We start from the raw sequence: 12,746 nt of genomic DNA, 5'->3' as shown, positions 1-12,746 counted from the left end.
ACTCTATAGGGCAAGAGACAAAAATAATCAGAATAAATGAAAATAAATTATGAATTGAATAGTTTAAAAACTGAAAAAAATAATGCTCATTCTACTAATTTCTTGTTTATTAAAAATAAATTTATTTCAAATTAATAATCTATTCAACATAGATTTTTTCTTGTTTTTAAAACATAATTTCAAATTAAACAATTTTAGTGTGCATCTTATTTTTAATTAGATTATTCAAATCAAAATTAATTATTTTGTATCATCAAAAATCCGTGCGCAATCAGATTTGCTTCTAAGATGTAAGGCGTTGTGCTATTTGAACCAACTCCAGGAAGCACATTTTGAGTCTCTAACTACAAATAACTTTTTAAAAAAATTGATGCTTAATATTTTCTCAAAATAAATTGCCTATATTTTTTTGCTTACCTCTTAATGATATATCAGATATTTAAGAGTAATTTATGGTACTAGTTCTGGATCCTCCATCTTATGTGTAACATTGGTTCTGTAGCAGTTGCATTTCTCTGTCTTCTGTTTTGGATAATAGATGTCAATGTCTGATTAGGTACGCATCCCATAGTGCATTGTGATTGTAATTATAATGAGATAATTTTATGTTCTGTAAAGGTGTTCACGCGTTAATGCCATGTCTTATCTTTCTTGTTTTTGTGTTTGTTTTGTGTGAAATGTGATCATTAAAGAAATGTTCCCTAAAACATGAATCCTCTTACTTCCACTGCATGGATCATAATGCTCATTATTCCACCACCGTTCTTTTTTCCGAGATAAGTTAAAAATTAGATTCCATTGAAGAAAATTAGATCTCATTATGCAAAATAATAATCGCATTGAAATTGTGCTAAATGTAAATTGATAATAAAATTGAAACAATACAATAAATAAAATTTGACTTTTTGATGGTCGATCTATAATTCATATGTCAGTGTACTATGTAAATTTAGAGTAAGATTCAGGCAGAAATCTTCAATGATAATTTCTTGGGGTCATTATTGATGTCAAAATGCCTGGCTAGAGCGAAGTACCTTGTTTTTCTGCAACATGACCTCTCAAAAATCTTACAATTGTTGACAGAGGCAGTATAACATGGCATAAGGCTCAAGCATCACGACGTCCAGCATACTTCGAAGTAACAAACACAACGTGGTGAACTTAACACGCGGGATCCATTCGCCAGAATTAAATCCGTGAGACGTTTTTCTATTCATACGCTTATGGACTGAACGAAGGATATTATAGCAGTGAATTTCATTGCTGTGCAAACATCAAAACATACCTAGCATCTTAGTTCTTCGAAATGATTTTTGTATCATTGTAGACTTTGCAATTACGCGATAACCACGACTGCTACTTCTACTTCCAATAACTCTTGCAATAATTAAAGATAACTTTTTTTATAGTAGTTATTGTTCTTTTTGTCATTCCAGGCATCACGTCGAGACCTGAGTGCATTTTTCGAGATTTTCACTTTCTCAACTTAGTTTTTGCGTAATCACCCTGTCGAAGCCCCCTGTATGAATCAGAAGATGAACCAATTTAAAAATCCCCAAAAAAGCTGCTTCAATTCTAATTTATAGAATAATATTTAAAACTAAATTAAATAAGATAATTACATAAATTAAAATATATAAATTCTAAAAATATTCTAAATTGGATTCTATGCTGAATAAAGCCCAATAAAATGATAATTAAAAAATTGTTTTAATTAGCTCATATTAAAGATACTTATATGATTTTCTATTAAGTGCAGAAGTTCCTCGTTGAAAAGTGCAGGGTTTATCCTCTTTTAAATATGTGTCTAAACCGCCTTGATATTTCTGTCCTATTACTACAATATTCTAGCAGAATTCTGGTATTTATTCTTCTTAAAAATGACTCAACATGTGTGAATATATGTCCAAGTATGTGTATAGAAAACTCATATTTGTTTTGATATCAACACCTAATTTTTCAAAGTTTTTTAGCATATCATTCCTGAATTTTTCATAATTATCTGCTTTGTGTTTACCTAAAAACTTTTAGAGAAATGAGAAGAAGCATATGCATGCATAAAACTCAAAATCATTTACAGATGTCAGCATTAAATCATGTTAGAGAATGTAAGAATTTCAGGATCATAAAAAAATCATCCTTATAGTTTTACATTACAAGCAAGCTCCAGGAACCGTTTTATAGAAGTATAAGATGCTATCTCTATATTGTACTGAGTGTCCATGTTTTATTTGTCAAATTTAATATGAAGTGATATTTATGATGAATAAAGTGATGATCTGAAGTGATTTTATGTATTTCAGTCAATGGCAGTTTGATAATACTCATTGCACTTTTGCTCATCATTTTTCTTAAAGGCACCTTTGTTTTTTTTTATACCTGTTTGTCCTATTATCTTACAAACAAAATGAAACATAGTAAATTGTGTTGTCCCAGTACGAGGTTTATCTTCTTTTTATAAATGCAAATAGACCATTGTTCATCACAGCAGAACTACAGCAAGGCACTGTATCTATCAAAACACTGTATTATGCTCCAGAAAACTATTATAGAACTAATGATTGTTTCATATTCACTTCGCCTATTAAATTCAGAATTCTGCGAGTGTTCATCTAATGAAGGACTGTGAGGTACTGATGTATAATTTGCATTCGTATATCCTTGTTATGAGACACAGTTCATCTTGTTATCGTGGAAATTAAAAGGTTCTTTCTACACTATTAATATGCCTAATTAAAAACTTTTCTATTGTCATTTCTTCCACTGTTGTAAGAGTTCTACATAAGTTGAGACATAATAAATCTGTATAATCCATTTATATGACAGACAATTCCCATACTGGTATTTATTATATAAAATAAAAATAAGAAACAAAATTAAATATATATAAAAAGTAAAATCAATAGAAACATTTAAGTATTTGTATAGACTTGTATATATTCTATGGCTTAGTAATTAACAAATAGATTCTAAGTATAAATAGATATGTGCAAGAACAGTTAAATAATTAATCAAAATACTGATTCTAAAATGTATTTGAATGTATTTCAATTTTTTTTAAAGGAATAATTAAAATTACTATTCTCTTGAGATTCTGATGGGTTTTTTGTTGCTGTTTAATGGTTACAAAAAAACATTTCTTTTAACGCTTCTTATTTGATATAATATTAGAAAAAATAAGGTGAGACCAATTATATGCATTGAAATATTTAGATTAAATAATGTAACATTTATATCAAATTAACAATAAAATTATGAATTTTTCAGAAATGAAAATATTTTATTGGAATAGGAATTTCTAATAATTGACGATTCTTGAAAATATGAAAGGATTTTAATTTATACAGTGTACATAAAAATATTACTTAAGTTAAATGAGAAATTAAAAGCAACCTTCATTTCTTTTTAAAATAAGAAGCGCAATATTAATAAAAACTAATCAGATTGCCATTAAATTTATTTTTAAATAAAAATCCCCCAAAAGGTCTTACTTACTTAACAGTGCTGATTTGGAGCTTTTAATTTGGTAAATGATAACATTTTTCTAACCAATAAATATTTTCTTTCGTTACAAATAGCATTTATGTTTTCAGATATGAACAATGGAAAAATTAAAATAAGTTATTCCGTTATTTTAAAAAGTTTCTTCATAACAAGACCTCGCAATTCCAAATTATTCGGAGCCTTTTGTCTCAGATTTTGAGAAGAAGAATAATTTTTTTCAAAGAATGTGTAATTCAATAAAGTAATTGAATGTAAAATATTTCACTTTTTATCTCGAATGAAATGAACTCAATAAAATATTTTCAAACTGAATTCTTTTCAGACACGAAAAGGCGTAAAACTTTTATGGCCTTTTTTGTTTTGTTTGCGAAGACTTTTTCGGATATTTAATCAAGATGTGTAGATTCAAGTTGAAAATGCAGCAGAAAGAATAGATGACAAATAAATCTTGGAAATTAAGTAGGAAATTTATTTCCCTAGAAAAATTCATTTCTTCAAAGTGAGAAAAAATTGATAAGAATGTTGAGTAAGCAAACGTATGTGAAGAAAATACCGGATAATCTGTATTAATCTAAGTTTTCTTTCACTAACAAATTAATACTTTTTTCCTTTTTTCAGAACATTTTTTAAGTTACAGATTAATTTAAAAAATATTAAAAAATTAAGCTAATTTCTTTGAAAAAAATATGATATCTTCTCTTCTGTGTATTTGAAACAAAAGAGTGGAAGAATTTGTTTAAGGGGAGGTTAGCATATATGTATTAAGTCTAATTATCTTACTTTATATAATTTTATTCATACATTTTCTAAATACTTTAGTCTATGAAAGGAATGTTCGGAAATGTTCATGGAAACTAAAAGTATTAACTATTTTATATTTTTCTAAAATAATCAAACAGTATTGGAAGAAAGAAAATGCAAAGAAATTTATTTTAAACCTGTTTTTAATATATTTTAATCATATCAATATACCACGGAAATTTGTGAAATTACAAACCAATAGTTTCCTTTTATGCTTTTAGTAAGTCTTGATCAATATTTACTTTTAACAACTTGTATGTAACATACGTATTTCTTTACACCGTTAAGAATTTTTATATCGATATATTACTTTTTTCTTAGAGATAATTATTTTTAACTTAACTTTAATTTAATTAATATGGATTTTTATTTAATTATAAACTATTTTTGTTTCCTCTTAGTAAAACTTCTGTAGCCTGGTTGGTAGAGCGTCGGATTCGCGTCCCTTAGTTTGCGAGTTCGAACCCCACCGGTCGAAGATTCCCCGCTTGCTTGGTGGCTGACGCGCGTTAAATCTGTCGTGGTCACAAAGTCCTCCATGTCGAGGGTAATCCACTGGGGGTACTAGAATAGGGGTGATCGTTCTTTGATTCAGGTCTAAATTACGATATGTGGTTGAGTGAATGAAATGCGTGAATGAAGTCCGCCTCGTAAAAAGGGTTGTGACGTGTGTGTAGCTAAGTCGTTCTCTTGGCCCTAGATGGCGCTACTATAGAAACAAGAGGCGCTCCTCCTCAGGCTTAAATCGTCTGTCTTCGAACAGCGGGCTTGTCCATAGCAAGTGCCATAAGAAACAAACAACAACAAAACTTCTGTTAAAATCAAATAAAAGATCTATTAAAAACATTTTAATGCGCTCAAGCTTAAAATGGAAGGAATATAAATTGATTTCTTTTTGCTCTTATTCTTTCTCACGAAATTTTTAATTTTTTAATGAAAACGGAATTTTTTAATGAAAACGGCAATAAGTGGTAGTTTTTGATTTCGGTGAATGTAAATTAAGCAACAATTTCGAACAATATAGATTGTTGGATTAATTTACTTTCTAAGAGTGCTTTATTAATTAAGATAAAAAAAATTATTACCGTCTATTGTTTATTTATCATAATGATTGAGTTTCTGTACATTAACTAAAGAATTTAGGCTTAAGAACCGGTCAAGATTTCGAAACCTTATCTTATCGAAAGACTGGTGTATATATATATATATATATAATATGACATTGGGATAGTTTAAATCCTTCAGTTGTATGGACTTTCCAAAGTGGAATGTGGAAGTTTGAAAATGTAGCTATCTGAAAAGATTTTCCACCGCCTTTCAAGTTCTTGTATATGCCATTCTAAAAAAGCGTTCTTGTTGCTTTATAAGAGAGGTAATAATGTAACTATTATAAATTTATGAAGCCACTTTTATAATATTTCTTCCGAATTATTTGACAAGACAGTAATTTGTTTATTTGCATGAAATTTCAAAATGAAACTCTAAATAAAAATAAAAATTAATAACCTTAAATTAAAATATTAAATTTAAGAGTAACTTAAGAGTAATTTTATTTTAATTGCCGTTTACTTAAATAATTTCATGTTTTTCTTCTTCACAAGTCAAATTACTTAATATACATTAATTTGCATGAAATACGATGTTAATATGGTATTAAATACAGTTTTCATTCTGTAAAATGTAAAAAAAAAAGTTCTGAAAATTTTCGATTATAAAATTTATGCAAACTGACAGTCCCTCCTTTAGATTTTATTTATACGAAAGTTCTGCGGAAACCAAAAGACATCATTTTATAAAAGAATCTAAAAATATTTATAGTATGCTAATTTATTATTTTGTACATGTTTCAATAAGATCCCTAATAATGCTTCCATTATAATAACATTATTTTTAAGCGTTATAAAATTATAATAAATTGAGGAATATCAAAATTTTTCACTTATAAATAAAGTTATAAATAAAATTTATTATTTTTTTATTAGAGTTTTTACATTCTTATCTAAGGACTCGTAAACAAGCTGTTTTGATGTATCCATTAGGATATTAAAGTGAAAAAAAGATCTAAAGATCTAACTGTCAATATTGACTTGCCAATCTTCTTAAAGGAAGACTTTCAGTTTATATACTATAAATGAAATTCTTTTCGTCCTTGTATTAAAACTGCTTTGAGATATAAACTGAGGAAATTGAATATCCATAGATACCATAACGAATTTTGAGTTTTCTTACTATTAAACCATTGCAAAGCAAGTAAAATAAATGAAAAAAAAACACAAGTAAGATGGGAAAAATATAAGCCTGTGCAAGAAAGTAATTTCAAATATCATAATATACAATTTTCTGCCATTTTATGTAGTTTGAACTGTTACAAAATATATTTTCATGTTGAATTTCCTTTTACTGATTAATCTGAATAAAATATTTATTCCGCATATAAGTTTTGTGCTTTTTCTGATTATAAAAGTTTAATATTGATATATTTTACATTTGTTGGGCTATATATCTTATTAATTTTCAAATCTGGTGAAATATTTACAAAGTGCTTTTAGTAAAATTAAATGTTTTCAATATTATTAATAGTTTATAGCTTTCTCTTCACCAACATAATAAAATGATGGAAATTATTTCAGTAATAATATGATATTAATCCTTTTTTATTTATATTTTTGTATATATATATATGTATACAAATAATAATTAGCTATTATTCTTATCAAAATCATTAAAAAATTTCTTATACATAACCGTATAAATTTAAATCCTTTGCAACATTTTTTTTTGTCATTTTAAGGAAAATATAATTTAGAATACATAATTATGATAGATGATGAAGGATGTATTAATATTTGAAAATTAATTTTAGCTGTCAATATGCACTCAGTATTGTAAAAGTGTTCAATTCTTTTTAAATTTAAAAAACTTTTTAAATTTAACCTTCATACTAGAAATACATATTCTAATAATCATAGCAGTAAGTTTAGTTTAATATATATATATATATATATATATATATATATATATATATATATATATATATATATATATAATTCTAGATAAGATATTCTTTTTTTTCTTTCCATTGCAACAAAATGACAAAATATCTGATCATATGGAAGAGTGACTGATTTGAAAATATTAAAAATAATAAAAATGCTATATAAAAATAATTGGAATAATACCCCTAATTGTACAAATAAAATAGTTATAACAAATAACAATAATTGTCACAAACAGTACAATAACATAAAAAAAAATATGCTCAAAAAAGCAAATATGTGCATTTTGAAAATTAATCATAATTGCATAGACAAGAACCGGTCAATTACATATGGCCACTTGATTCTTCTATGGATTCTTGTATACGTTTACTATGCAATAATTTGTTAAAATTAACTATACTCGTTTGTCATCAAATGTCACTATTTCTTGGCGAAATGTCTATACCTTAACTTCGAAACGATTTACTCTACCCAAAATAAAAAAATAATGAAACAATTATATTTAAAATAACAACGATCCTGAAATAACAAATTAAAATCAATTATGAAAAAAATTCAATTTTAACTAACCCTTTGAAATTGAACAGATATTGGAGAAAATGTAATATTCTTTTATATCTACTAATTTTTAAGTAAGAACAAAAATTTTCTAATTGTGGAAAATTTCAGTTTCATCCACTTTCAGAAACTGCCATTTTATGAAATGCCACTTTAAAGGAATAATGGATATTATATCATGCATTTTTTTCTTTGAAGTTATGTCTGTGATAAAATGAAAGAATGCCGTGGTAAAATTTTGTTAAGGATATAATAAAGAAATTATTTGTTCTTTCAGACTATCCGAAGTTTGTAATTAAAAAGTTTCCTGAGACAAAAATCTAATTAACTGGGAAATGCTTATATAAATTTGTATTTAAATTCCATTCAAGTGAAATATAAGGTTCTCGTAGGTTGTCTTGAAGGTTTTTTTCTTGTAAGCTGAAAGTAAGGTCCTTATTTTTAAGACTGAATTTCAGAAATTTAGCTGAAAGAACAACTATATTTTTACTACAATTTTAGCACTGAATTTATTTTATGATTAATTAGTAATTTGATAAAGAAAAACAGATAATCTTAAAATCGAATAACGGAATATTCTTTACAAAAGGCTTATTAACTTCATCGTCTAGTGTCGCAGCAGCAACGCAATATGAAATTAAAAAAAAAAGACTATGAATTCAATTTCACATAGAACAAATGATGCTGAATTTTTACCTTTTATACAATTTTATTTAAGTAATTTACCTAAAATAGGCAAGAATATATTTAAAATAACACACAAAACTTCTAAAGATTAGAAAACAATGATTTCTGAATTAAAAATAACTTTCTCTTAATAAACATGTGCTACATGTATGGCATGGATATTACTTCGAATTTCCATTTCATGCTGTTTTTAAAAATTTATTTTGCTTGGTTTCAACGTTATTTGAAGAAATGTATCAACATTATAAAATTAAAGGCAATTTACAAAAGATTACTTCAGAATCTGATTAAAATGAAAGTATGTTTTTTTCCGAATTCCTATTGAGTTTAGCCATCGAATTCTGAAATTGACAGTCCCACCATTATTCCAGTTGCATTTTCATATAGATTGTATATAAATTAAATTTTTTTTTATCGATTACTACATTCATACTATATTTTTGGCACATTATTCCTTTCCATAGGTTAATAATTCTAGACATATTTTTAGTATAATATGATTTTCCATTAATATCCACATATTTCTTTAGATAACTTTTGTAAACTATTATTAAATAAAATCTATACAACCACTTGCTAAACTATCTACAACAAAAGCAAGCATTAAAAGCAATGACACAATTTCCTTATAAGAACTGTTTTTGACATACGGGCAAAAACTTTCCGGTAGAGAGTGATTTCTGTTGTATCTAGTTCTCGGAATAGGTTCGCTTCTTTGATTGAATAATCGACGGCGTAGATGGGTGAAGTGGATGTCACATCACTTTTTCTTTAGCGGAAGTCGTGGCTGTGACAGAATGCTGCGAAGAAATTTTCTTATACGGCCTGAAAGGAAAACTCCATTTCCATCGATCCGTTATTTCTGGTTGCAGGTTTTCTTGTGGTAAATATGTATTAAACTGCAATCCACGTTCCTATTTTGTATGTTGATTCCATTTCAAAGAAATGCATATGGGATATATTTTATCACATATTGGGAATTTTTATTCTGTTAAATCTAAGACAGCGTCTTAGTTGACTGTTTTAGATTTCATTACATTAACACATCCAATATGTTTTACAATCATTTTTGCAATGTTCTATTTACTTGTATTAGACAAATTTTTAATTTATTATTAATTATCATAATTGTGCTGTAATTTATATTGAATATAGTTTTTCTTCTTATTAATAAGTAGAATACTTAAATTTACAAGTTTATTACTGAATTAAATATTTATTAAATATTTCTAAATTTACATTTACAGATCTCTTAATATATGTAGAAAATACATGATGCAGAAAAAAAAATATTTTTTTATTTTCATTTGGAAATAATACAAATATCAAATTTGGTGCAGAGAATTTGCGTGGATTTATTAAATTCACAGTACATATTTCCTGTATTTATTGGCTATTTTTTGACCACATTTAAGAGATTCTCAACTATTTAAGCAATAAAACAATTTTGATTTTTAGTTGTTCAGTCTATGAATTCTATTTGCAATCATGTGACATTTAACGTACAAATTGAAGGAGCAAATCTAAATATGATGTTTATATGTTTATTTCCAAACATTTTCTTCATATTTAAAATCCCTGTATCCTGTTTATTATTGGGACTTTTCATAACAAATAGACTTACATTTAACCATTTCATACTGCAGTAAACTCTTTTACTCCATTATTATGAAAAGATTTGTTAATGATAGTTTTTTTATCTCCCAAACCCAATAACGGAAATAATATATAATATATGGAAAGAAGAGAAATATTTTCAGTAGTTCATTTTTTAAATAATGTTCATATCATAATCATTTATTTTCAAGCATTTGACCAAATTACCGAAAGAAAATATTATTTTCATTTTTAGTAAGAAAAAATTTAAAATTTGCTCTTATGTATTTTTTGATTAGTTTTATCATATACTGTCATTGCTGGATTATTGTCATAATCACAGTTTTAATGATTAAAAAAAATCACTAGATTATATTTCAAATTGCACTCTTGCTAAGAATAATACTAATGTTTGCATAAAATTATATTGCGAAAGATAATTGATTTACGAACTATCTTAATGTAGTCTGATGCATTTATTTATTGACGGTATATCAAAAAATTTCGCGCATATAGGCAATTTGCTAGTCAAATTTCTAAAATTCTTCAGAAAATAAGCAAATATTTTTCAGAAACGCAATTATATTAGAGATAAAAAATCTTATTTTTTTATTAGAGTTTAAAAAAACACCGTTAGGTTTTTATTTGGGGAAAAAATTGTTTTTACAGCCGTTTCTTTAATTTGATATACCTTTTATTCCGAATATTTTATAGTTCATTTCATTATGCAATCGGGTGTTAAAGATTGGAAAAAAAAGTTTCAAGTATTTGTGCAACATCTTATTTATAATTTTTTTAAAAAAAATAGTACATTGCACTTTTGCAAAAATTATAAATAAATATATTTAAATAATACAAAAGAATTCATACTTTTAAATATATATTTTTTCCAGTTTAATAGAAGTAGACATTTATTTTTTTATGTATGCAATATAAATGTAATTTTAAAAATTTTCTCAAATAAATGTTGCAAATTAAATTGTTTTTCTTACTATTTTCTTAAATATTTCAAGTATTAGGATATTAATAAATAATTGTTTGAACTTTTTACATTATTATTTCAAAAATATATTTAATATGTATAGAATAATATAGAAGATTTTAATTCAGTCTCAATGAATAAGTTTACAGTTTTAGCGTCTTTGAATAATGTTTCATTTTACATTTTTTTAAAGAAAAATTATTTCAATTATATTTATTTTATATTAAAATACAAATTCATTTATAGTATTTTTTTTATATAATTGTCTTGAAGATTCGTTTGCTTTTTTAAGAGCGGATTTATTTTTATGTATATTTTTACTTCGTTGAGTATCAAAGAAATGAACTTAGGTTAAATAAATTAAATTAGGTTTAGTTTTAGATTGAAATGACCCACGCTCTTGTGGCATTTTAAACATAAATCAATCAATACATGATTTGGAAAATTAGATTGAAGCAATTTTGAGCTGTTTTATATCATATTGTATTAATTATTAGGATTAACATTATCTACTATTTTATGGTTTCGTTATAAATACATGTCTTTTATAAATGTTAATTAAACCAATACTTTATCAAAGTATGACATATGCAGATTATGCTGATAATTGATAAAATTGAAGAATTTCAATGAAAACAAAAGTATTTAATTTTAATCTGTTTTGTTTTCTGAATGTAGCATTTAAGCTTTAAGAAAGTAGTTAGTATTTTTTTCAAATATTTTTGATAAATTGTTTTATTTACAAGTGCACTGTAAATGCACAGTAGAAAAAAATATCAATTAAAAAAATTATCTTTTAAAAAATGTTACGCTTTTTTGAGGCTCTTTTATTACAACGAAATTATCTATTATAAAATGGTAAAAATTTTAATCTCAGATTCTCTGTTCAGATGTACATAAGTCATTAAGAATATACTAATATGAACTACAAACCTTTTACTGTTAACATTGCACTATGAGAACCAGCAGCAACATCATTTCTTGCTATGCATGTGTAGTTTCCATTGTGTCTATAGGCCAAATTCTTCAAAGTGAGAGTGGAAACAAATCCTTCATCTGCATAAACAATCATGGTGTCTGGGTCTTCTTCAAGAGGATGACCGTTCTTAAGCCAAGAGGTTGTCAATGGTCCATCACCAGCAGTGACGATGCATGTCACTGCAGTTCTCATCCCTTCATGTAGGTTATCTCTGAAGCTAAAACTCGCAATCTTAGGGCCAGCTGCAATTAAAAATAATAAGAATTTTAAAAGGGTGTAAGGTAACAGATAGTAAAGTAAAAATAACTTTAAAAGAATTCTTGCTTCTTTAAGAAATGTGTTAAATGAAAAATCTTGCTCAATGCAAAGCTCATGTTTAAAATTGTACAAATATTTATATTTATTAATATAACCTAAAAATTAAATACGAACAAATATCATTGAAATACTCCTAATATGAGTCGAATTTGTTTTCTTATTTTACAAACAATTTTTGACAAATTATGAAGAACAAACTTCCATCCAAAGAATCAAATTTTATTTTAATATTCAGAAATTCTAATATATACGATAAATTCTGCATTCAGAAATTTTAATATATACGATATAATATTTTCAATCATTTAAGAAAGTACATTAT

General features: G+C 25.9%; 1 protein-coding gene across 2 annotated transcripts in view; it reads right to left on the bottom strand.

Annotated features, from left to right (window-relative positions):
• The window catches only part of LOC129981891 (cell adhesion molecule Dscam2-like), a 464,610-nt gene that overhangs the window by 159,601 nt on the left and 292,263 nt on the right, over positions 1 to 12,746 (bottom strand). For both annotated transcript variants that reach the window (XM_056092937.1, XM_056092938.1), the window contains exon 9: positions 12,061 to 12,348. In XM_056092937.1, coding sequence (XP_055948912.1) covers positions 12,061 to 12,348 — 288 coding nt within the window. The remainder of the gene's footprint in view (positions 1 to 12,060; positions 12,349 to 12,746) is intronic.

The sequence above is a fragment of the Argiope bruennichi genome, chromosome 8 (assembly GCF_947563725.1).
Source record: "Argiope bruennichi chromosome 8, qqArgBrue1.1, whole genome shotgun sequence".
In the NCBI taxonomy this organism is placed as follows: Eukaryota; Metazoa; Arthropoda; class Arachnida; order Araneae; family Araneidae; genus Argiope; species Argiope bruennichi.
Note: the sequence above shows the minus strand (reverse complement) of the source record. Positions and strands in the feature narration are given on the sequence as shown.